The 26139-nt window shown below is 47.2% G+C and overlaps 1 protein-coding gene across 14 annotated transcripts in view; it reads right to left on the bottom strand.

The window, feature by feature from the left end:
- prdm16 (PR domain containing 16) overlaps positions 1-26139 on the bottom strand; it is a 1047324-nt gene that overhangs the window by 155502 nt on the left and 865683 nt on the right. For all 14 annotated transcript variants that reach the window (XM_072478014.1, XM_072478026.1, XM_072478015.1 and 11 more), the window contains one exon: positions 25782-25916. In XM_072478014.1, the coding sequence (XP_072334115.1) occupies positions 25782-25916 (135 nt within the window). The remainder of the gene's footprint in view (positions 1-25781; positions 25917-26139) is intronic.

The raw sequence follows: 26139 nt of genomic DNA, 5'->3' as shown, positions 1-26139 counted from the left end.
CCCACCGATCGGCGGGCCAGCCTCTCTGCCCCCCGGCCTCCTTTCCTCCAAGCTGGCTCCTGTAGCCCTGCGACATTTGGCGTCGGGGCTGCCGCGAGGCGCCATGTGCTAGTTGGCGCCGACTCAACTGCGCATGCGCGGACCCCACGGCACCGAGTTCAGGCCGGGATCGGCAGCTGGGGTGGCGGAGGCCGCTCCAGCGCCGTCCTAGCCCCCTGTGGGCCACAGAATGGGGTCCCGGAACGGGCGCCGACGCCGGAGTAAACACTCCCGTTTTTACTCCGCCGTCGGCACTTAGCCGCCCGTTGGGAGAATCCCGCTGCTCATCTTTCACATACTCAGGCAGTGTTGGCTGTGTCATGTTGGTCAATAGGATAAGTGTCTATTTTCCTTCAAATAATGCCATGGAGATGCTTTACATCGGCAGAAACATGCAGACAAAGGTTTTGTTTTAATGTTTCACCTGAAGGATGGTATGGTGTTCTTTGTGTTGCTTCTTTAGGATGGTTGGCGTAGTGTCCACAAAGACCACAGCATAGCCTTTACTTAAACAAAGCTATGATTTTATTTACACTACTAAACTGGGTTTTGACATTCGTCCTTTGGAATACAGAATTGACCAATAACATCTAACTGCTCTCATCTACTGCTAATCTCACTACTGGTATAAACTCTAATCTAACCTTCTCACACTAACTGCTCTTATGACCTTCACTAGCTATCTCCTGCATACACTCCTTGCCTAAGGTGCGCCATCACTGTTTTATACAGTAGTATCTGAAACTCCCTCTAGTGGTTATTCATGATACTACAGTAACCCTTGTAATGCCGATATTTATGATAATACTGTTGGCACTTCTGACAATGCAGCACTCCCTCAATACTGCACTGGAATACCTGTTTTGACCATTTACTCAAGAGTTGGAATGGCATTTGAACCCACATCTTTCTTATTCAGTGGTAACAGTGTGGTGAATGGGGTCAAGCTGTGACAGACAATGTTGGACAAAAGAGAATGTCTCACATTTTCTTTTTTTCATTCATTCATGGAATGCGGGCATCACTGGCTAGTGTCACCCCTAATTGCCCTTGAGAAGGTGGTGATGTGTTGCCTTGTGAACCACTGCAGTACATGTGGTGTAGGTATACCCACAGTGTTGTTAGGGAGGGAGTTCCAGGATTTTGACTCTGCGACGGTGAAAGAAAGGTGATATAATTCCAAGTCAGGATGGCCTGTGCTTGGAAGGGAACGTCCAGGTGGTGGTGTTCCCATGTGTCTTCGAGATAGTAGCGATCGTGGGATTGGAGTGCTGATGAGTTGCTGTGGTGCATCTTGTGGTTGGTACACAGTGCTGCTACTGTGCGTCAGTGGTGGAGGGAGTGAATGTTTGTGGGTGGGGTGCCAATAGAGCAGGATGCTTTAGCAGTCACACATGAGGTGGCTCCCGCCAAAGAACTTTATTTAAGCCCTTTTTGCCTGATTTTTGTAGGAAATCTGGTCTAAAATCTGTTTGCATTGTTAAATGTTAAATGTCCAACATTGAGGGATGTGTGCACTGTGTCCACCTTCATCTGCCTCAGGCTCAGCCTCACACATGAGGAGGTGAAGTTCACCCTCTGTACCAGACAGCAAAAAAATAATGAATTATCGTCGAGGAAGAAAATGTTGGTGGCTGCAGCACTATCAGGGTCCACTCCCCTAACTGCGGAGATGCTTAGAGGGATCTTAGCAGTGAAGCTTCAGAAATTACTCTGGGAGATCACGGAGGACCATGAGAAAGCGATTAAGGGTGGCGATGTCCTCTATTTGAACGGCCTTAACTAATGTGGATGAGGGTGGTGAAAGTGCAGGGCGTGGAGCTGAAAAATGTGGGGTAGCTCTGTCTAGGCAGAGTGATCAGATCATCTTCATGGAGGCAGAGATGACATGGATGGAGGCCAATAACAAAAAATTAAGGACAAGGTGGACAACTTGGAAAATCGGTCTCCAAGACAGAACAATATTAATCTCAAACCTGGAGAATGGAGGAAGTGGTGTTGAGGGTCAGAGACTTATACGTAGATGGCAAGAGTGGCAAACCTGGGGGAACTAACGGAGAAACTCCAGATCCCAAAAGGGAACGAGCTCCGGTACCTTCAAATACAGAACTTCCACCTTCCTCGTTCCGCCAGTTACCCAGTCACCGTTACCCGACCAGTTATCACTTCCTCGTTCCCCCAGTTACCCCAGACACAGTTACCAGACCAGTTATCACAGGTCGAATTAGGGAGAGAAAGTGTGCGGACATAGACAGATGACTGCTGGAGGAAGTAAGGGTCCCACTGGACAGAATTAGAGAGAGGTGGGAGGAAGAATTAGGCATCGAGATAGGGGTGGACTCTGGAGCGAGAACATCACCTCCTCATGCGCGAGGCTGAGCCTGACGCAGCTGAAAGTGGTACATAGGGCACACCTGACCAGGAGGTGCATGAGCAAATTTTTCCCGGAATTTGAAAACAAATCGGAGCGAGGTTCGGGGGGGGGGGGGGGGGGGCAGCCAACCACTCCCTCATGCTCTGGTCCTGTCCAAGACTGATCTGATTGTTGACCACTTTTTTCAAGGCCATGGGGGTTAGGGTGGAGCCATGCCCATTAGTGGTGGTCTTCAGGGTGTCAGAACAGCCAGAACATTTGAGGGGAGGGGCGCCGACGTCCCTGGCCTTTGCCTCCCTGATGGCCCAGCGGCGACTCCTGTTCAGATGGAGATCAGCAGTGCCGCCAAGGCTTCAGACTGGATGGGCTGACCTGGTGAAATTCCTGAGGCTGGAGAAAATTGCCATCAGGGGATCGAATGAACAGCTCCACTCCAGGTGGAAGCAGTTCACCGCCATCTTCAAAGATCTGTTCATGACCAGTAGCTGGGGAGGGGGGAGGAAGGGGAAGCTAGGGATATTTGGGGGGAAGGGAGGGGAATTACCGGGGGCTGGGGGAGGAAGGGTAGCATCCACACGACAACAAAAAAAAAAAATTGTTTGCACTACACACGTTTCACGGGTGCGTACATGTTGCATTACTGTGACATTGTCCTGCAACTTGTTGAATTTCTGTTTTCTTTTTCTGAGACTGAACTCTGTAATATCCCATTTTCCATGTTATTAGTGTGTATTTTCTTGTTTGTTCTAAATGAAAACTCTTCATTGAAAATATTTTAATAAAAGGAAATGTTTAAGCATTCTGAGTGGGATTCTCAGTCAGCGGGATCCTCTGCTTCGCCGGTAGAGCACTCGCACCCGCAGATTTCCCGACGGAGTGAGGGTGGCCACAATGGGAAACCCCATTGGCCGGCTGCCAGGACAGAGGATCCCGCTGCCGGCGGGGGCGCGGCACGTCAGATTTTTTTGTCGTAGCGTGGAAGCTATCCTTCCCCCCCCCCCCCCCCGCCCCCCCCCCCCCCCCCCCCCCTCTCAGCAGATGTGAAGTTGTTGGCAAAAGTCTTGATGATGAGCCTGGAGCCCAGGCTCCCAGGGGTTATATCAGAGGAGCAAACAGGGTTTGTTAAGGTAGGCAGTTGTCTGCCAATGTTCGGAGACTTCTGAATGTTGTTTTGTCCCCCTCTCCAGTCTCGGAGCCGGAGGTGATTATTTCATTGGATGCGGAAAAGGCGTTTGATAGAGTGGAGTGGGGTTATTTGTTTGAAATCCTTGGGAGGTTTGGCTTTGGGCCTAGGTTTATGGCTTAGATCCAGTTCTTATATAGAGCCCCCACCGTGAGCGATAATACAAATGCTTTGAGTTTGAAGTATTTCCACCTGATGGGGGACAGCATAATCAAAGATCCTCTCACCCCAGGCTATTCACTCTTCCAACTTCTTTCATCGGGCAGGAGGTACACACTAACCGATTCAAAAACAGCTTCTTCCCCGCTGTTACCAGACTCCTGAAAGACCCACTTATGGACTGATCTGATCTCTTCAAACACCTTCTCTTGTAGCAGTAGTACTGCACTCCTGTATGCTTCACTCGATACCTGTGTCTATGTATTTACATTGTGTATTTATGTATGCCCTCTGTGTTTTTTCCTGTATGGAATGATCTGTCTGGACTGTATGCAGAACAATGGACGGGACTCTCTCAGCCCGCGCCAGGCTGGAGAATCGCCGGGACGCCGCCGGTCCGCTGATTCTCCGGAGAGCGGAGAATCGGCGCCATTGGCGCCGGCGCAGTCGGCGCGGCGCCGGTCGGGGGCCGCACTACGCGGCACCCCTGACGATTCTCCGCCCGGGATGAGCCGAGTGGCCGCAAAAAAGATCCGAGTCCCGCTGGCGCTGTCCACGTGTGGTCTTACCCGACGGGACCTCGGCGTGCATCCTTTTGGGGGCGGCCTGGTGGGGTGGGGGTGCCTGCACTGGCCCCGGGATCGGCGGGCCGGCCACTTGGGCTGCGGGCCTCTTTTGCTCCGTGCCGGCTCCTGTAGCCCCATGTCATGTTGCGTCGGGGCCAGCGCGGAGAAGGAAGTGCGCGCAACTGCGCCGGTCGCAGTGCGCATGCGCAGACCCATGACGCCCATTTGACGCCGGTAGTGGCAGCTGGAGCGGCGTGAGTCGCTCCAGTGCCGTGCTGGCCTACTGAAGGGCTCAGAATCGCTGCTCCTGGGGGCCTGTTGACGCCGTCGTAAACGCGATGGCGTTTACAACGGTGTCAACACTTAGCCTCAGGATCAGAGAATCCCGCCCAATACTTTTCACTGCACGTCATACACGTGAAAATAAAATAAATCCAATCCAATCCAACCTTATACAACCTGCGATCAGGAAGGGCAAATTGGCCAAGGCTCCCACTCCTGATCACTATCCAGTGATCCTTGTGTATATCTATTGGATGATATCTGGGGTAGATTTAGATTTGGTGCCTCCTGTGGTTGGATGATTCATCAACATTCATTATGAAGTCTCACTGATGAATATTGGCCACTTGGGTGAGATAATATGGATTAGCAGTGCTTCGGGATCTGCAACTCATTAAAGACCCAACATCTTCAAGGTGAAAGAAGGCAGTGGAAAGAAATTGGGGCTTGAAATGAGTGGCTAAACAAATCTAGCTTCACCTATGAAAGCTTGTCCATGCTCATTCAAAGCTCATCCACTTGCACCGAGTTAAAATTGAGCCCTGAATTGCTGAGTTGCATGCCACAAATCAGTGCAGCTGAAGCTAATGTCACCACCTCAAACCTCTGTGCTTGGAGAAATCTTGATAACAGTAGAATTAATTGTTGAGATTATGGCTAGTTTAATTATCAGTAAGAATGCCAGCAAATCATTCATCCTCTGCTTTCTGATTCACTGAACCCTTGTCCGAATGTAGAGGCTAATTTTGTGAGTAACACACATGCTAAATGTTGAAAATAAATAAATTCACTGCTTCAACATCCAGAAGCCTTAATAAATAAGCAGTGGCTTTAAAACAATTAGGTATATCACAAAGAAATCACTTGGAAGTACAAGCACAAACCGTTTACGTGATCTTTCAAAAAACAAACCAACTAGCAACCCAGTCCTGAAGAAATCTTCAAAACGATTCATAGAGAAACAATGAGCTACAGTGCTGGGCATTAATGCTGTTTTTTTTGCATCTAATCCCCACATTGTGATCATATTGTATGCTACTGAGGGATTGTTTCATTGTACTAATAACAGCCAGCTCTGAAAAGAAAGACTTAGTCACAGAGTTGAAACAGTTTTTTTTATGTCGAGCTTACTGTTAATGAGGAAAGGAAATAAAGCAAGCGTTGGGTGCAATTTGAGCTTAATTTGGGTGAATTTGAGATTTGACCTGTGCTTTTTGCTCCTTAAAATGTTGCACGTTTATTTGGTCCATTCTGTGTTAGCGAGAAGTGACAATAGGGGGTGGTAACTGTCCCTCTTTCAGCCAACACCATCAAAAGAAAAGGACTGACTGGTCAATCATCTCATTTTCTGCTTTTTGGGACCTTATTGCAGTTAAAATGGCGACTGCCTTTCCCCTACATTACCATACTTCCAAAAGTAACTCACTGACTGTGGCTTTGGGTCATCCTGATAATGTGGCAAAGTGCCATATTTTGTTGTTTCTCATGGTGTCCCTGGGGTGGGTGAAACTGAAAGCACAATTCCACTCATTGTGATATGGTGGAACCATCCCCCAGTGTACGTTAGTGTTTTGTAAGGAATGGAGTGGATTTAAAGTGAGGAGGGGGTGGGGGGGGGGGGGGGGGTGGGGGGGAAGGTTGGGGGAGGGATATGTTTACTTTTTCAACTTCCCAAACTGTGGGTTGCGATCACCAGTGGGGTTGCGAGACGAGATTTTGTGGTTGTAAGCTCTACGTGGAGCTCAGACTGCTGACACACCCTTTAAACCCTTGGGTTTCTCTAATGGTGGGTGTGGCCTAATGGACAGATCTTTGAGGTCTGATTCCTCCTCAAAAACGCTGTGAAAAGGTAGGTTTATTTTTTTAAAACCCTGCAGTTTAAACATGCTCAACCTAATTTCCCCCAACACTCAGCAGCTAAAAGTCACCACCTCCTACTCAACAACTCTCATATCCCCCTAACCTTTCACTGTGGGGTCACACCAAGTCTGGGCCAGGAAGTAGTTTGGGAAGCATTGTTTCAGAAGCTTCTTTTTGTTTCATTTTTTTGTTACATGGTGTTGAGGAAGAGGAAGATTTTGAGTTTTGCTTATTTAAAATGGATATAGATTTAAGTAGGATCCAGGTTTTCAATGTGGACTCGCCAAATTTTGGACATGTATAGGAAATCTTAATTCTTTTTGTAGTTGTTGTTTTACAAGAAATTATTCCTGTTGCTTTATGACAACAGAGTTTTTATTATGTATTGATAGTACTTTATTTCTTTTGGATAGCTCATACTGCCAATCAGAAGTTGGGAAGGCTCCCCGGGAGTCTGTCAATCATTGGAAGTGGGTTGCTTTTCCTTGACACCAGAAATCTTCAAAAGGGCTTAGGGGTAACACTGGTTTTGGGGCATCAATGATGGGATGTCGGGTTAGACAACAGCTCTGCTAAAGTATCCCTGCTGCTGGAGGATGTCAGGGAAAATGAGAGAGAGAGAGAGAGAGAGAGAGAGGTTAAAGGACCTTGTTCTCACACCTCTCAAGAGGCATGGTCTCAGATCGATCAGTCCCACTTGTGTTCTCGGCTGCAGGGGGGAATGGGATTCAGGAAGTCAAAAGGGAGGCAAAAGAACTGCAAAACGTACTACCCATAACAAATACAAGAAACTCCATCGGGTGCCAACAAGTTGAACAGTCTCAACTATTGACAAACCTGAGGATTTGTTTAGCACTGAATTGGGTGGGAGGGTTGCCAGGGAAGTGTCACAGCCAGTATTGTAGAACAGTTGAATATTACTGTCACCAGTGTCTCCAGTCACACAATGTTGCACAAGACAGATATTCTCAAGTGACTCCCAAAGGGTGGAATACTTTGAATGAACAAAGATCATTTTGCACAGATATTTATTTGAATATTTATCTCAAACAGAACTGGATAAAGAGCCAACACTATTTTTTCACCTATAAGTTTGAATCCAACTTTGACTGATGAGCGAGTCTACTCTTCTCTCTTTGGCAGCTGGTAGAGTGTCAATTGAATTGAGCTTTAGTGGACTCAATCCAGCTTGTACTGGCACAAGCCCAGAAGAGAAGAGTCACAATAACTGGTTACTAATTGGCCCTCCCAGTCCTTAAGGGCAGGAGGACATGGCTTATGTGGGAAATAGCAATGCTACAGTGAGGTAATAAGTTGATTTTCTCAACTCACGTTCAAGGCAGACTGATAGAACAGAGTGGGTGGAGTCACCTTGTGCCTATATTAAAATTAGGTACAATACATCTCACTGTCGAGTAACTTCCTGGCTCACATTATAACAAAGTGCCTTGGGACAGTTTATGATGTTAAAAAGAGTATAGAGATTTTAAATGTCTGCAAGGAATCCCATGTGATCCGCAAGATCATCTGGTTTCTCTGTCTCTGGTCAGAAATTCTGTGCATAGAATCATGGAATCCCTACAGTGCAGAAGGAGGCTATTCGGACCATCAAGTCTGCACCAGCCCTTGGAAAGAACACCCTATTTAAGCCCACACCCCCACCCTATCCCCATAACCCAGCAACCTTACCTAACCTTCTGGACAGTAAGGGGTAATTTAGCATGGCCAATCAACCTAACCTGCACATTTTTGGACTCTGGGGCAAAACCGGAGCACCAGGAGGAAACCCACTCAGCCACAGGGAGAAAGTGCAAACTCCACACAGACACTCGAGGCTGGAATTGAACCCGGATCCCTGGAGCTGTTAGACAGCAGTGCTAACTACTGTGCCACCGTGCCGCCCTATCGTGAGCATATATTGAGAATTGGTGATCTATTTTTTTCTGCATTTGTTGTATTCCCGACACACTATTTCTGCTTCTGTGCACTGTTTCTCTAAGAGCAGTTGACATGGTTTTCAGTAATTTGAGCAGAGTGTGTCTGGAAGCCTGTCAACATTCACTCGGGGCTTCTAGGTGTTAAGATTTGCAAAGTGTCACTCAGAATCTGTCAGTATTTGTTGGGGCCTCTGAGATTGTCATTATTTGCACATGGTCCCCAGAAGAATGCCAATATTTTCACAGAATCCGTAGAAATTACTTGATATTTGACAAGGCCCCTCAGAATGTATCGGGATTTGCATTGAGTTCCAAAGGATGTGCCAATATTTGCATAAGGTCCCTCTGGCATGTCAATGTTTGCTGGGGGTCCTCAGATTGTGACATTATTTGCAGAGAATGCTGCACAAAGATGTAAATACTGCGTCATAATTTTAACATTCTCCTTCAGTAAAAACTGGTTATGTAATACACAGATGCATTCTGTAGTGAATAAATCTCTTTTTCATATATTGCTTATTATGTGTTTATCTCCTTTGATCGGAGTGTCTTTCACACATGGTTATTCCTTATAGGTACAGGTAGTGTGTGACATTTCAAAGTAAGCTGATGATCAATGCATTGGAGTTTTTGGGATGTTCCTTTTACATATTCTAAAGTCTGCATTTTAGGCTCAATACATCAAAACTTGCACCTTTCTAATGTTTGGTCCAGTAATATATGAACAAGTGTATTTACTTTATTGTGCCATCAAGGAGCTCAAAAAATATATGCTACTTCATGTGTGAAAAAATACATATGAGAACACACTCATATACATATTAATTGTTCTTACTTAGGGGATTATTCCTAGAGCAATGGCATTGATAGCTGTAATATGATTGAGAAAAGCCTTTGCACTGCTATGTTTAGAAATGCATCTGCTGACCTGATGTGCTATTTGGTCTTTGGAAACCAACTCAACATAACCAGGTTTGATCATGGCAGTGGTTTCTAAGGGCAGAATTTAATGCCATCCCCTGTGTTGAGTTTGATGACAGGCGGGTATTTAATCGGGCAGGAGGGTGGTGAGTGGGAACCCCACCAGCTTACTGCTTCTGCCGTGATTAAATCCATGGCAGAAGGCCTCACGGACGGCCTTCCTTTCCTGCTGCCAACTGAGGCCAATTAATATCCACTTAAGAATTTCACCGCACCGCTATTGGTACATAGCTTGTCAAGGTAATTTATGGGCATCCAGGAGTTTCCTTGTTGAAAGGTACTTGTTGAAAGTGTCTGATTGAGAGATGCAGCATCTGGAAGGGAGGGATCCTCTGAGAAACACCCGCTGCCCTTGTTGCCAACATCCCGATCCCCACACCATAATGCCCTGTCGCCATCACTCTCCTGCAGCCTGGGTTCCTCAGTGATCCTAAGCCTTCGGTGGATGCATTACCGGCGGCAGCCACCACCTCCCTGGTGGCACTGCTGACGAATGAAGATCTGCCAGCCGCTAATTTGCTGGCAGCACTCAAGGAGCGGGTCCACCCTCGGGGTGCCAGATCCCAGGGAAGGTCCATCGCTGCCCAGTTGACAATGTGGTGGGCTTTCCTGAAAAGAGGCGGCCTGAGGCTCTTGACATCTCTCCAGGTCATGGGCAAGGCCCATCACCGACATTAAATTCCGCCCTGTACCAATTGTACAGAAGTCTTCAAGATTATTAAGTTAGATATGACTCCACCTTGTTCCATTCAAAACTCCACTGCCTACTTTGAGCTTATTTTTGCCCTTCTTATGATCATCTCCAATGGCTCCCCTCCCCAAGTACACTGGGCGCGATTCTCTGAAATGGAGACAGAGTGTTCGCGCCGTCGTTGAGGTTCACGACAGCGCGAAACGGCCCCTATCCCGACTGATTCAGGGCCCGAAAATGGGCTAAGAGTGGCGCTGCGTCATTTACGCGCGCCAGGCCTTGGCATGCGTGGTTGCCGTCCTCCCTGAGTCCGCCCCGCAAGAAGATGTCCGACGGATCTTGCGGGGCTGCGGAAGAAAGGAGGTCCTCCTTCAGAGAGGCCGGCCCGACGTTCGGTGGACACCGATCACGGGCCAGACTCCATTTGAGGCCCCCCCCCCCCGCCCGCCCCCCCCCCCCCCCCCCCCCCGGTGCAGGCTGTTCCCGCCGGCAGCGACCAGGTGTGGACAGCGCCGGGGGGAACCCTCCGTTTTGGGCAGGCCGCTCGGCCCATCCGGCACTGAGAATCGCGGGGGTACCGGTGAATCGCCATTTTGCCTGTCTCGGGCGATTCACTGGACCGCGCCGCGCAAAACGCGACTTTGCCGATCTGGCCGCTTCCGTGAATCGCGGGAGGGCGTCGGACTGGCGTCGCGGGAAAATTTGACGACCCAGGCGATTCTCTGAAACGGCGCGGGAGCAGAGAATCGCGGCCACTGAATTCAGAGTTGGTGTCCACCTGTGAATCTTTCCATTCGTCACCTTGCAGGACCTTTGGACTTCTGACTCTGGCCTGATTTGCTTTTCCGTATCCTCAGTCCACAAAAAGTGGCAGAATTGTCGGCTCTCCTCATTAAAATGTGCCAGCTGTGGGTCAGTTGGGAACACTCTTGCCTCCGAATCAGAACGTTACAAGTTCAAGTTCCACTCCGAAATTTAGCACAAAATCCTCTCGGCTGACACACTTGTGCCATTTTGACCAAGTGCAATATTTATTTATTTTATTTTTCTAATATGTAACAACATTTATTCTTCAAAGTCAATGAAAATAGATTTCTACTCATTACCATTTCTGTGCACCATTTCCTACATTACATCAGTGACTACCTTTCAAAAAAGGTACTTTATTGAATGCAAAATGCTTCAGAAAATCCCAAAGTTTGTGAATGACACGATAAAAATGCAAGTCTTCTTTCTTGGTGAACAGCATTTGTGTTGGAAAAGAAACCAATCAACAGCACCATGCGTTCATATAGTGCCTTTAACACAAGTAAACACATCATGGCAGTTCACAAAGGGAAAACAGAAGCTGGCCAGTAATTTGAGAATTAAACGGTGACTTCAACAGTTATAAAATCTTTCTCTGTGGATGAACCCCCACAGATAAGCATATACTCTTCCTGTACCCCTTTAAATACTGGTAGACACATCAAATTTCCTGTAAATACTGGCACTCACTGGAAACTCTGTGCAAATACTGGCACTCACTGGGAATTCTCTGCAAATACTGGCACACACTGGAAATTCCCTGCAAATACTGGCACACACTGGGAATTCCCTGCAAATACTGGCACTCACTGGAAACTCCGTGCAAATACTGGCACACACTGGAAATTCCCTGCAAATACTGGCAAACACTGGAAATTCCCTGCAAATACTGGCACACCCTGGGAATTCCCTGCAAATACTGGCACTCACTGGAAACTCCGTACAAATACTGGCACACACTGGAAATTCACTGCAAATACTGGCACTCACTGGAAATTCCCTGCAGATACTGGCACTCAGTGGAAACTCCATGCAAATACTGGCATTCACTGGAAATTTCCTGCAAATACTGGCACACATTGGAAATTCCCTGCAAATACTGGCACACATTGGGAGTCCCTGCAAATATTGGCACACATTAGAAAGTCCCTGAAAATACTGGCACTCACTGAAAATTCCCTGCAAATACTGGCACTCACTGGAAATTCCCAACAAATACTGGCACTCACTGGGAACCCCCTGCAAATACTGGCACTCACTGGAAATTCCCTGCAAATACTGGCACTCACTGGAAATTCCCTGCAGATACTGGCACTCAATGGAAACTCCCTGCAAATACTGGCACTCACTGGAAATTCCCTGCAGATACTGGCACTCAATGGAAACTCCATGCAAATACTGGCATTCACTGGAAATTTCCTGCAAATACTGGCACTCACTGGAAATTCCCTGCAAATACTGGCACACATTGGGAGTCCCTGCAAATACTGGCACACATTAGAAAGTCCCTGAAAATACTGGCACTCATTGGAAATTCCCTGCAAATACTGGCACTCACTGGGAACCCCCTGCAAATACTGGCACTCACTGGGAACCCCCTGCAAATACTGGCACTCACTGGAAATTCCCTGCAAATACTGGCACTCACTGGAAATTCCCTGCAAATACTGGCACTCACTGGAAATTCCCTGCAGATACTGGCACTCAATGGAAACTCCATGCAAATACTGGCATTCACTGGAAATTCCCTGCAAATACTGGCACACACTGGAAATTCCCTGCAAATACTGGCACTCACTGGAAACTCCCTGCAAATACTGGCACTCACTGGGAACCCCCTGCAAATACTGGCACTCATTGGAAATTCCCTGCAAATACTGGCACTCACTGGGAACCCCCTGCAAATACTGGCACTCACTGGGAACCCCCTGCAAATACTGGCACTCACTGGAAATTCCCTGCAAATACTGGCACTCACTGGAAATTCCCTGCAAATACTGGCACTCACTGGAAATTCCCTGCAGATACTGGCACTCAATGGAAACTCCATGCAAATACTGGCATTCACTGGAAATTCCCTGCAAATACTGGCACACACTGGAAATTCCCTGCAAATACTGGCACTCACTGGAAACTCCCTGCAAATACTGGCACTCACTGGGAACCCCCTGCAAATACTGGCACTCACTGGAAATTCCCTGCAAATACTGGCACTCACTGGAAATTCCTGCAAATACTGGCACTCAATGGAAACTCCCTGCAAATACTGGCACTCACTGGAAATTCCCTGCAGATACTGGCACTCAATGGAAACTCCATGCAAATACTGGCATTCACTGGAAATTCCCTGCAAATACTGGCACACATTGGAAATTCCCTGCAAATACTGGCACTCACTGGAAATTCCCTGCAAATACTGGCACACATTGGGAGTCCCTGCAAATACTGGCACACATTAGAAAGTCCCTGAAAATACTGGCACTCACTGGAAATCCCCTGCAAATACTGGCACTCACTGGAAATTCCCTGCAAATACTGGCACTCACTGGAAATTCCTGCAAATACTGGCACTCACTGGAAACTCCCTGCAAATACTGGCACTCACTGGAAATTCCCTGCAGATACTGGCACTCAATGGAAACTCCCTGCAAATACTGGCATTCACTGGAAATTTCCTGCAAATACTGGCACACATTGGAAATTCCCTGCAAATACTGGCACTCACTGGAAATTCCCTGCAAATACGGGCACACATTGGGAGTCCCTGCAAATACTGGCACACATTAGAAAGTCCCTGAAAATACTGGCACTCACTGGAAATTCCCTGCAAATACTGGCACTCACTGGAAATTCCCTGCAAATACTGGCACTCACTGGGAACCCCCTGCAAATACTGGCACTCACTGGAAATTCCCTGCAAATACTGGCACTCACTGGAAATTCCTGCAAATACTGGCACTCACTGGAAACTCCCTGCAGATACTGGCACTCAATGGAAACTCCCTGCAAATACTGGCACTCACTGGAAATTCCCTGCAGATACTGGCACTCAATGGAAACTCCATGCAAATACTGGCATTCACTGGAAATTCCCTGCAAATACTGGCACACATTGGAAATTCCCTGCAAATACTGGCACACATTGGGAGTCCCTGCAAATACTGGCACACATTAGAAAGTCCCTGAAAATACTGGCACTCACTGGAAATTCCCTGCAAATACTGGCACTCACTGGAAATTCCCTGCAAATACTGGCACTCACTGGGAACCCCCTGCAAATACTGGCACTCACTGGAAATTCCCTGCAAATACTGGCACTCACTGGAAATTCCTGCAAATACTGGCACTCACTGGAAATTCCCTGCAGATACTGGCACTCACTGGAAATTCCCTGCAAATACTGGCACACATTGGAAATTCCCTGCAAATACTGGCATTCACTGGACATTCCCTGCAAATACTGGCACACATTGGAAATTCCCTGCAAATACTGGCACTCACTGGAAATTCCCTGCAAATACTGGCACTCACTGGAAATTCCCTGCAAATACTGGCACTCACTGGAAATTCCTGCAAATACTGGCACTCACTGGAAATTCCCTGCAAATACTGGCACTCACGGTGAGTCTCCTGGAAATCTTGGCATTCTCAGGAAATTCCCTGCAAATACTGGCATTCACAGGAAATTCCCTGCAAATACTGGCATTCACAGGAAATTCCCTGCAAATACTTGCACACACAGGAAATTCCCTACAAATACTGGCACACACAGGAAATTCCCTACATATACTTGGACATACTGGAATTCCCTGACAAATACTGACACTCTTGGGGACTCCCTTTCTTATCCCCAAATTTACAACCACAGCTATCGAACGGGAAAACCATGTTTTCACTGTTGAAAACATACAGTAACAGAATTAACACATTAATAAATTAGCAACCACAGAAAATCTGGTGACCTGGTTGATTCTCTGAAATCCCATTGGCATTTGATCTGTGCATTATACGTATCCAATACAGGTATCTTAATCTCAGACCTTATTGTTAGGCTAACCATAGTCAATAATTTAATTGTTATTCAAGCAATGATGTTTATCAACAATAGCAATCTGCATCAATGTAGCAGTTTTAACAAGCAACAATGTCCCAGGGTGCTTCACAGGATTACAATTGAACAAAAGGTTGATATTGAGCCCAAGAAGGAGATGTTAGACAGATGACCAAAGGTTTGGTCAAAGAGGTAGGTTTTCAGAAGCGGTTTAATGGAGGAGAAATAGAGAGATTATGGGTTAGGAAGGGAATTTCAGAGCATAGGGTCCAGATGGCTGTAGGTACGGAAACCAATGATGGAGTGAAGGAAGTTGGAACGCACAAGAGGTCAAAACTGAAGGAATGCAGAGTTCTTAGAGGCTGTAGGGCTAGAGGAGGTAATAAAGGTAGGAGTGGTGAGACCATGTAAATGATTTGATCACATATGATCATGTTTAATTTGAGGAGTTAATGGCTTTTCATAAATTAATGAGGAGGACCGATGATAAAACATTTTTAAAACTGTTTCTGGATTAAAAATGAAAAATACAAATCACTTGGGACACAAGCTAGGCCAGAAAACTCAGTGGCTTTTCTTTTCTGGCAAGAGAATCATTTTAGCTCATACACAATTTAAGCCGATGCTGGTAATTCAAGTCTGCCGGTTTTTGTTTGGCACAAATCTGCTTCCTATCCTTGAAGGGACAATTTAAAAGACTGAGTGGATTTGAAAGTATGATGTCATGGTATCAGGCTCTCTAGATGTCCAGTGTGAAGAGGAAGGCTCTGATCTTCACTTTATAGTACTGGGTTATCAATCATTCGGAGCTGACAGCTACCTCGCACACAGACCCATTCATAGCTACCAGCTGGCTGGCCTTCGAGAACCCCTCACTTCTGAAGAGCACCCAGGTCCTCTACAACTTTCCAGCAGATGTTGCATTTATCATTCTCATTGGATTAAATCGACTCCTTGTCGTCTGGCCGAGATATGTCGCGACCAGCGTCCACTTGCACGTTCTCCTGTTGTTCATCCTTTATTATTATGTGATGGCAACAATTATTACTGTTGTTTCAGCAACAGATTCAGTCGGCTGCAGGTTTGCAGCTAAAACGATATCAAAAACAAATTCAGACAGGGACCAATCCACTGGTGTCAAATTAACCAGTTGAAGACTGAAGGTACTGTTGGTGATTCCTAAAGCATTTGCCATTTTAACAAAACTGTTCACCTGTTTAAAATATAGACCGGTTTAAGACCTCGTTAAATTACTGATGAAAATAATGTGAATTTGATATGAAGGCGGTAAGTTTTTTTGTAAACTCAAAGCCAGTTTCCAAGTTCTGATTATTAAAGAAAAATCAGTCCCTCTCATTCTCAGCTCCCCCAAAATCTTTGCCACCCAAGAAAGGTCACCTTTACCACAAGGGGCATCCAACCAGTCACTCATCAACCTGCAGGGGGTGCGACTGAAGCAGGGATTACTCCAGCTACTACTCAACCGCCCGCACTTGTGGAACTCGTTATTCTGGCAAAGACGCCTGGCCTAATGCAGGCCTGATTAGGAGAAGCGGTCAATCAGCATCAAGGGCTTAGCCCAGCAATCTCCAGTACAGCTCTGGGTCTCAAAACACTGCACGACTTTCAGCCGCTTCACTGAGCTCCCTTATTGCTGAACTTTTTTGGCTGCACCTTCCAGCGTGAAATCAGGTTTCCTTTCCCCTAATTCATACATAAATAATAAAAATTCCAATGATGAAGAGTTAATGGATTTTAATCCTTAGGGACGCTCCTGTATGAATTTTCATTTTCCTAAATGATGAATTTCTTTTTAAAATAGTGCTTGTTTGCAAATTGCCCATACAAGATCCCCCAAATAATGAAGAGTTTGGAAGTCACTAAAAAGCTTTTTAAATATGTCCCCCACACCCCATAAGTGGGAACTTCAATGAACCCGAGTAACGTGGACGATTATCATCGTGTTTCACGAGAGTTTTTAAGTGTGGGAGATTGGAGAGGAAGAGGTTACAGAGAGAGGTGGGGAAGTGAAGGCTGTGCAGGGTTTTAAGTGCAAGTTCAAGACAAAAGTATGTGCTATATCAAATTGTAAACGAAGGAAGCATTTGCAGAGATGCAAGGTGTGGCGAGGGCAGATGCAAGGTGTCAAGGCAGGATTTTGCAACATTTATGTGGGTGTTATAGCGAGGTCAAACCATTTTATTGTTGCAGTATTCTATTTCAAATCATTCTAGTGCTGCGAAAAAGGTTGAGCAGGAGGTGAACCTCAGAACCTCAGTCGCTTTTCTCTGCTATCTCTCTCCCGGTTTTCCTTGTCACCTGGCTACAGTTTCCAAGCATGGGCTTTCAAACTAACTCAGACATTGCTCTCACAGGAACCCAGGAACAACTACTCATCAGCCACACTACCCGAGCCAAAGCAACAGTCTGCAGTGAGACCTTGATGGGATGTTGCCTCACTGTTAATCACTAGTTATGATCAGAGATGGAGCTTATTGGAGCAATTCACAGTAAAAACAAACATATCCAGCTTTCTAACTGGCCCTTCATTGGTATGACAATACTGATATGTCTTTATATGGGTTTTTGTACACAGCTGCACTACCCCGAGAAAGTTGACATATAGAGAAGTTGAATGTCAACCAGAGAGAAACCTGATGCTACTATGGACCCCCTGCAAACAAAATATGTACCCCAGAGGATCTACATAACTGTATGAAAACAGGCTATTTTAAGCTAACATTTGGGCAAGAAACTCAATGGTATTACACCCTGCCCAATATTACTCTGTGACAATTTGAATGGGAAGTAAAATCAAGAGGAGGTGTGAAAGTAGCTTTGAACTTGATCTAGTCTGTGTAAGCATTTTATCTTCTGCAGGGATACATACACAGGAGATTGGAAGACCGCCTCTGGAGTTTAAGAACATAAGAACATAAGAACTAGGAGCAGGAGTAGGCCATCTGGCCCATCGAGCCTGCTCCGCCATACAATGAGATCATGTCTGATCTTTTGTGGACTCAGCTCCACTTTCTGGCCCGAACACCATAACCCTTAATCCTTTTATTCTTCAAAAAACTATCTATCTTTATTTTAAAAACATTTAATGAAGGAGTCTCTACTGCTTCACTGGGCAAGGAATCCCATAGATTCACAACCCTTTGGGTGAAGAAGTTCCTCTTAAGCTCAGTCCTAAATCTACTTCCCCTTATTTTGAGGCTACGCCCCCCAGTTCTGCTTTCACCCGCCAGTGGAGACAACCTGCCCGCATCTATCCTATCTATTCCCTTCATAATTTTATATGTTTCTATAAGATCCCCCCTCATCCTTCTAAATTCCAACGAGTACAGTCCCAGTCTACTCAACCTCTCCTCGTAATCCAACCCCTTCAGCTCTGGGATTAACCTAGTGAATCTCCTCTGCACACCCTCCAGTGCCAGTACGTCCTTTCTCAAGTAAGGAGACCAAAACTGAACACAATACTCTAGGTGTGGCCTCACTAACACCTTATACAATTGCAGCATAACTTCCCTAGTCTTAAACTCCATCCCTCTAGCAATGAAGGACAAAATTCCATTTGCCTTCTTAATCACCTGTTGCACCTGTAAACCAACTTTTTGCGACTCATAACGCTATGGTACCTAATAAGCTGCATCTAAGTCAAATTACTGATGCCCGACACATCTTGTTACTGTGATGTAGGATTCAGCCACCAATGAGGCAACAATGCAAAGAATGGTCCTTTCCAAACCTGCAGGTTCTTGGTTTTACCTGGCCGCAGTAAACCTCCTGGGCCACCATATTGCCTGGACTTTGTGGACTAAGTGCCAAAGGCTGCTAGTGGTCATTGGGGAACAGTTGGAACACTCGTGAACTACATTAAAACATGGCTCTCTTTGTGGCTATTTAGAACTGGTAGATCGTGGAAGGTCTGAAGGGGCCTCAGGACATTTTAGGTCATTCTAGCAGGTTGGTATACACAATTAGGCAGCACGGTAGCACAAGTGGATAGCACTGTGGCTTCACAGCACCAGGATCCCAGGTTCGATTCCCCACTGGGTCACTGTCTGTGCGGAGTCTGCACGTTCTCCCTGTGTCTGCGTGGGTTTCCTCCGGGTGCTCCGGTTTCCTCCTACAGTCCAAAGACGTGCAGGTTAGGTGGATTGGCCATGATAAATTGCCCTTAGTGTCCAAAAAGGTTAGACGGGGTTATTGGGTTACGGGGATAGGGTGGAAGTGAGGGCTTAAGTGGGTCGGTGCAGACTTGATGGGCTGAATGGCCTCCTTCTGCACTGTATGTTCTATATGAGTACAAAGAAAGGTACCTCATAAACTGATGAGGACATTTTTAAAATGGAAAAAGAAACTATTTTAAGAATTGCTTTTGTTTAGGATTCAGGTCAGATAAATGGTGAGGATTACTGCTCGGAAGAGCACAATGCTGTAAAACCACCCTCAAAACCTTTTTAAAAATGGTTGATATGAAGGGTCATCGACCAGAATTAGGTGACCCTATGTAACATGGGAAAAGCAGAAAGAGAAAGGAAGGCTCTGGTTTTGAATTAAGACTGTACAGGGTTTTTTTCTTATAATAAAGCTGTCTGTTCACAGTTGGTGCAATGCCGTCATTTCAGGCTAAGGGGTGGCAGATTTAAAACAGGAATGAGGAGGAATTACTTCACTCAAGTGGTCGTGGATCTGTGGAACTCTCTACCCCAGAGTACACTGGGCACCAGAACACTCGAGGAGATAGTTTATGAATGAGTTGCGAATGAAGGGTTCTGGGGAGTGGGCAGGAAGGTGGAGATGAGGCCGAGATTAGATAAACCATGATCGTATTGAATGGCACAGCAGACTTGAGGGCTGAATTGCCTAGTCCTGCCCCTAGCTCTTATGCTCATATGTTGGCAATGCGAAAACAAGGAACATATTTGTTACCCATTTTTTAAAATTATTTCTTTACATCCAGGGCTTCATGATTTTCAAGCCAATGTAGGAATATAGGATCAGGCATCGGCCATTGTGCCTCTTGAGTCTGCTTCCCCATTTAACTAGATTAAGGCTGATCTTGAATGAAATGAAAATCACTTATTGTCACAAGTAGGCTTCAAATGAAGTTACTGTGAAAAGCCCCTAGTCGCCACATTCCGGCGCCTGTTCGGGGAGGCTGCTACGGGAATTGAACCGTGCTGCTGGCCTGCCTTGCTCTGCTTTAAAAGCCAGCGATTTAGCCCAGTGTGCTAAACCAGCCCCTTCCAACTCAATACAATCTTCCTGCACTTTCCGCGTATTCCTTCATGTCATTGGTATCTAGAAATCTCTAGTTTTGAACATGCTCAATTACTGAACTGTTATAACCTGCCTGCTTACCACTGGCTGGGGACTAATGGCAATCCCACAATCCTTTGGGAGTATGAGCTTCCCCAATGAGGGGGGCGGAGAAATCATTAGCAGATTCCCTGCATAAATAAAGCTGGCCAATTTGGAACTGGCTAGAGGAGAGTGAGCAGCAAGGAGTTGTTGCTGTTGTATATATATATATATATATATATATATATATATATATAGATATGTCATTGTAAATAAATGTTATTTCTTTCTATCCTTCAACACGTGCTGGATTCTTTGTGGCCCTCACAAAACTGGCGATGAGTGTTAAAGTGAATAGCTGTCTACACTGCTGAAGCCACCTGCCTGGATTTTTGTTGGATACAGGTTGGAAGTTGTTTTCTATTACACCATGCCTCTGTATGGATGTTTGGATGTTTTTGACGCTGCGCTGGAAAGCTGGAACCAGTACACACAATGGATGCGTTACTATTTCCGGGCAAACAACATCACCGAAAACGAGCGCCAGGTGGTTATATTGCTCACCGCCTGCGGCCCGCATACGTTTGGGGTGATTAGGAGCCTTACATACCCAGCTGCGCCGGACACCAAAATGTTTGATGAACTTGTGAACTTCGTGGGGCAACATTTTAACCCAACCCCATCCACGATAGACCAGCGTTACCGGTTTAATACCGCTGAGAGGACCCCAGGAGAATCCCTTGCCGACTTTCTATCCAGGCTATGCAGGATTGCGGAGTACTGTGACTATGGTGAGACCTTGTCAGGAATGTTACGCGACCGTTTGGTTTGTGGTATTAACAATGTGGCCACCCAGAGAAAGTTGTTAGCTGAGCCAACATTGACTTTTCAACAGGCCATTCAAATAGTATTGTCCCGAGAGAGCGCAGAACAGGGAGTGCAGGAGCTACAGGGAATGGAAGTGCATGCCTTGGGGCGCAACCCCTTCCGTCTGAAAGCGTCTTCCCGCACCCCTGAGGTACCTTGGGCGAGGCGACGTCCGGATCGACGCCAGTGGCCATCGGACATTCCTCTCCGAAGCGGGCCTTCTCCAGAACCAATGGATGAGGAGCCATGTCCGTGTCAGACTTGTGGGCGCCGACCCCGTCGTGGACGCCGGTCCTGGGGGCGCCAGAAGTGCCGTCGTTCCGATAGAAACTGGGGCCAGCCCAGGGACCGTACCTTCCATTTGGATGAACCTGCAGCGACTACTCCAGAGGACGTGGAGACAGAGGACGACTGCCTGCAGCTGCATTGTGTGGCAGCTCCCTGTGTGGCCCCCATTAAGGTGACAGTATGGGTCAATGGTCACCCGCTTGAGATGGAGTTGGACACTGGCGCAGTGGTCTCCATGATCGCCCAGAGGACATTCGACCGCATCAAGCAGGGTATACAGACCCTTACAATAACCGACACACAGGCCAGGTTGGTCACCTACATGGGGGAACCATTGGACATTGCAGGAACTACGATGACCCCTGTTGTTTATGGATGCCAGGAGGGGCGTTTCCCACTTATTGTGGTGCACAACCATGGGCCCAGCCTGTTGGGTTGGGACTGGTTGCGCCATTTGCGGCTGCATTGGCAGTACATCCTCCAAACATTTTCTGGAGGGTTGACTGAGGTGCTCGGATGGTACCCAGATGTATTCCAGCCCGGCTTGGGGAAAATAAAAGGGGCCGTAGCCCGTATCCAAATCGAACCAGGAGCCACGGCGCGCTATTTCCGGGCGCGCCCGGTGCCTTATGCCTTGCTCGAGAAGATAGAAGGGGAGCTCACTCGTTTGGAGACTTTGGGTATTATCAGGCCCGTCCGTTTCGCTGACTGGGCAACGCCAATTGTACCTGTAATGAAGCAAGATGCCACAGTTCGCTTGTGCGGCGACTATAAAGTTACAGTGAATACGACTTCCCAGCTCGATCGATATCCAATGCCTCGCATAGAGGATCTCTGCGCAAAGCTTGCAGGTGGACTCTCATTCACGAAATTAGATATGAGTCACGCCTATCTACAGTTGGAGCTGGACCCTGCCTCCCGGCCATATGTAACGATTAATACACACCGGGGCCTGTATGAATATACACGGTTGCCCTTTGGGGTATCCTCTGCCTGCGCTATTTTTCACCGTGTCATGGAGGGCATTTTGAGAGGTTTACTGCGTGTTGCTGTCTACTTAGACGGCGTTTTGATTACAGGGACGTCGGAGCAGGAACATTTGGAAACTTTGGAGGTTGTCCTTAGACGCTTTTCAGAGGCTGGAGTCCATTTACGTCGCACAAAGTGCGTCTTTCAGGCGAAGGAAGTAGTCTACCTAGGTTATCGGGTGGACCGCGAAGGTTTGCACCCCGTCGCAGAAAAGGTGCGCGCAATTCAATAGGGCCCCACCCCAACTGACACTTCGCATCTTCGTTCTTTTCTCGGTCTCGTAAACTATTACGGGAAATTCCTCCCCAATCTGGCAACTACACTGGCCCCTTTGCACCTTCTGCTAAAGAAGAATCACACCTGGGTTTGGGGTCAGCCGCAAGAAACCGCTTTCCGGCGGGTAAAACAACAATTGTCGTCGTCTGGGTTACTAACCCACTATGATCCTGGACTCATCACATGTGATGCATCCCCGTATGGTATTGGGGCCGTCCTGTCCCACAAGTTGGAGAACGGGGCCGAGCGGCCGATAGCTTTCGCCTCCCACACACTGACTGCAGAGGAAAATAAATACGTGCAGATCTAGAAGGAGGGCCTGGTGGTGGTCTTTGCGGTGAAACGCTTCCACCAGCACGTGTATGGCCGCCACTTCACTATTGTGACTGATCATAAGCCTCTGCTGGAACTTTTCCGAGAGGATAAGCCAATACCGCCCATTGCTTCTGCACGGATCCAGCGCTGGGCTTTGTTGCTCGCTGCATACGAGTATTCTCTGGAGCACAAACCAGGAACCCAGATAGCAAATGCCGACGCACTGAGCTGATTGCCTATATCGACCAGCCCCATGTCGACCCCCACGACCGGTGAATTTTATGGACTCCTTGCCTGTCACGGCATCACAGATCTGTGAGTGGACCCAGACGGGGCCAGTCCTGTCAAAGGTTCGGCACATAGTCCTGTATGGTGGGCAGCACAGACAGTTCCCAGGCGAGTTGCGGGCGTTTTCCTCAAAGCTGTCAGAATTTAGCGTGGAAGACGGCATCCTCTTGTGGGGGACGCGTGTGATTGTCCCGGAAAAAGGACAGGAGCTGATACTAAGAGACTTGCACAATGGGCATCCGGGTGTGACCAAAATGAAAATGTTGGCCCGGAGTTATGTCTGGTGACCAGGCCTCGACACCGACATTGAGAAGGTGGCCCAAAACTGCGCCATTTGCCAGGAGCATCAGAGGCTTCCGCCGGCCGCGCCCCTACATCACTGGGAATGGCCAGGGCGGCCTTGGGCGCGCTTGCATGTGGATTTCGCTGGCCCTTTTCAAGGATCCATGTTCCTTCTATTAATCGATGCCCAGTCTAAATGGTTAAAGGTGCATAAGATGGTAGGCACAATGTCCTGCGCAACAATCGAGAAGATGCGTTTGTCTTTCAGTACGCATGGCCTCCCCGAGATGCTGGTCACGGACAACGGCACTCCGTTCACAAGTGAGGAGTTTGCGAGGTTCATGAGATGAACGGCATACACCATACCCGCACCGTCCCATACCACCCGGCTTCAAATGGGTTGGCGGAGCGCGCAGTGCAGACATTCAAACAAGGCCTAAAGAAGCAGTCTTCCGGGTCGATGGACACAAGACTGGCTCGTTTTTTGTTTTCACATAGGACCACCCCACATGCGGTGACTGGGGTAGCTCCCGCGGAACTCCTAATGGGCCTTAGACTTCGTACCTGCCTTAGCATGGTTTTCCCTGACATTGGCGCAAAAGTACGCCGCACACAAGAACGGCAGGGACAGGGCTTTTCTCGGCATCGGCCGAATTGCCAGTTTGCGCCCGGTGACCCAGTGTTCGTTCGAAATTTTGCTGGTGGTGCCCAGTGGGTCCCTGGCGTAATCTTTCACAAAACGGGCCCTTGCTCTTACCAGGTGCAAGCCCAGGGTTATCTCCAGTGCAAGCATGTAGACCACGTTCGGTCCAAAGACCATCCCTTCCAAAGATTCCCTGCCCCCGGAGCTCATTTCTACAGCCACAGAGACCAGACACAGTGGAAAGTATTCCTCACAATCTTCCTCTGGTGCCGCACCCCAAGCCTGCACAGGTCGTTGAAGAACCACGTGGCGATAGGGACGCCGAGCTGACGGAGGCAGCGGACTCCGACTCCGAGATGGAGACACAGTACGCCTCAGAGGGGGAATCCTTGGGCCCACGGGCCGTGGATGTCCAACCGTTACACCGTTCATCACAGAAGCGCCGTTCTCCGTCTCGTTACACGCCGCCCGATCCAGCGCCTCGGGCAAATGGTGTCCGGCCTGCGGCAAAACGAGTCCGACGCCCTCCTTCGCCAGGGTCTTCGGTGGATTCCTTGGACTTTGGGTGGGGGGAGGGATGTTATAACCTGCCTGCTTACCACTGGCTGGGGACTAATGGCAATCCCACAATCCTTCGGGAGTATGAGCTTCCCCAATGAGGGGGGGCAGAGAAATCATTAGCAGATTCCCTGCATAAAGCTGGCCAGTTTGGCTAGAGGAGAGTGAGCAGCAAGGAGTTGCTGCTGCTGTTGTGTGTGTATATATATATGTTATTGTAAATAAATGTTATTTCTTTCTATCCTTCAACTCGTGCTGAATTCTTCGTGGCCCTCACAAAATGAACCTCTGGGGTAGAAAATTCCAAAGGTCCACCACTACTGAATCTCAGTCTTGCGCCTTATTCTGGGACTATGCCCCATAGTCCCAGAGCACACCTCCATCCCCATCCCCAATCAGGGGAAACATCCTACATTTACAGTATTGAACCCTGTAAGAATTTTGCACACTTCAATGAGATCACCTCACATTCTTAGAAATAGATTTACAGATGAATTAAAAATATATTACTACAAGATATGCCAGTTAGGGGGTTTATTTTACAGCAGCGTTTTTGCCTTGGGGCAGCTAACACACAATATAGGACAGGAGAAAGACTGGATACAGCACACATTAACCTAGTACAGTCTTTACTCCTGCTAAATTCCAGCTCAATGTTGCTGCAACATATAATTAAAGCAAATTACTGCGGATGCTGGAATCTGAAACCAAAAGAGAAAATGCTGGAATATCTCAGCAGGTCTGGCAGCATCTGTAGGGAGACGTTAGCTCTTTATTCTCCCTACAGATGCTGTCAGACCTGCTGAGATTTTCCAGCATTTTCTCTTTTGGTGTAACATTTAATCGTTGCTTTCAAATTTATGAACGGATGCTGGTTAGTATTCATGTTGTTGGATAATATACATGCAGTTATATTTAGTTTCATACCTGGCATTTTATCAGTAGGAATTGCCCCAAAACAGGATTCTGGATTTGGTTCCATGAAGGTAACTCACCTGATCATTAATCTGACATGCTACTAAATTTTGCTGGTTGTAGGAGTGTGCTGAACGGATGTATTTAAGCCAGTTCCCACTTCCAGCCTGGCTTGCATCAATGCAGAATTTTACATTCCCCAGTTCGTCAACAATCTGCAAAAAAATAAAATGCAAAATTTGTACCATCTACGTAACCCAATCAACAGACAAGCTGTTTCATGGTTCTGTAAAAATAAACTGCAGATTACAACAATCTGAAATAAAATGCTGAAAATTAAACTATCAGCCCTTCAGCACCTTTTGAGACAACTGGGTGAAGTTTATGGACCAGCTCCGTATTTACAGTATTTTTGTGTTTCTGTTGGAAATTAAAAAG

Source organism: Scyliorhinus torazame, chromosome 16 (assembly GCF_047496885.1).
Source record: "Scyliorhinus torazame isolate Kashiwa2021f chromosome 16, sScyTor2.1, whole genome shotgun sequence".
Classification (NCBI taxonomy): domain Eukaryota; kingdom Metazoa; phylum Chordata; class Chondrichthyes; order Carcharhiniformes; family Scyliorhinidae; genus Scyliorhinus; species Scyliorhinus torazame.
This window is presented reverse-complemented; position numbering and strand designations above follow the sequence as displayed.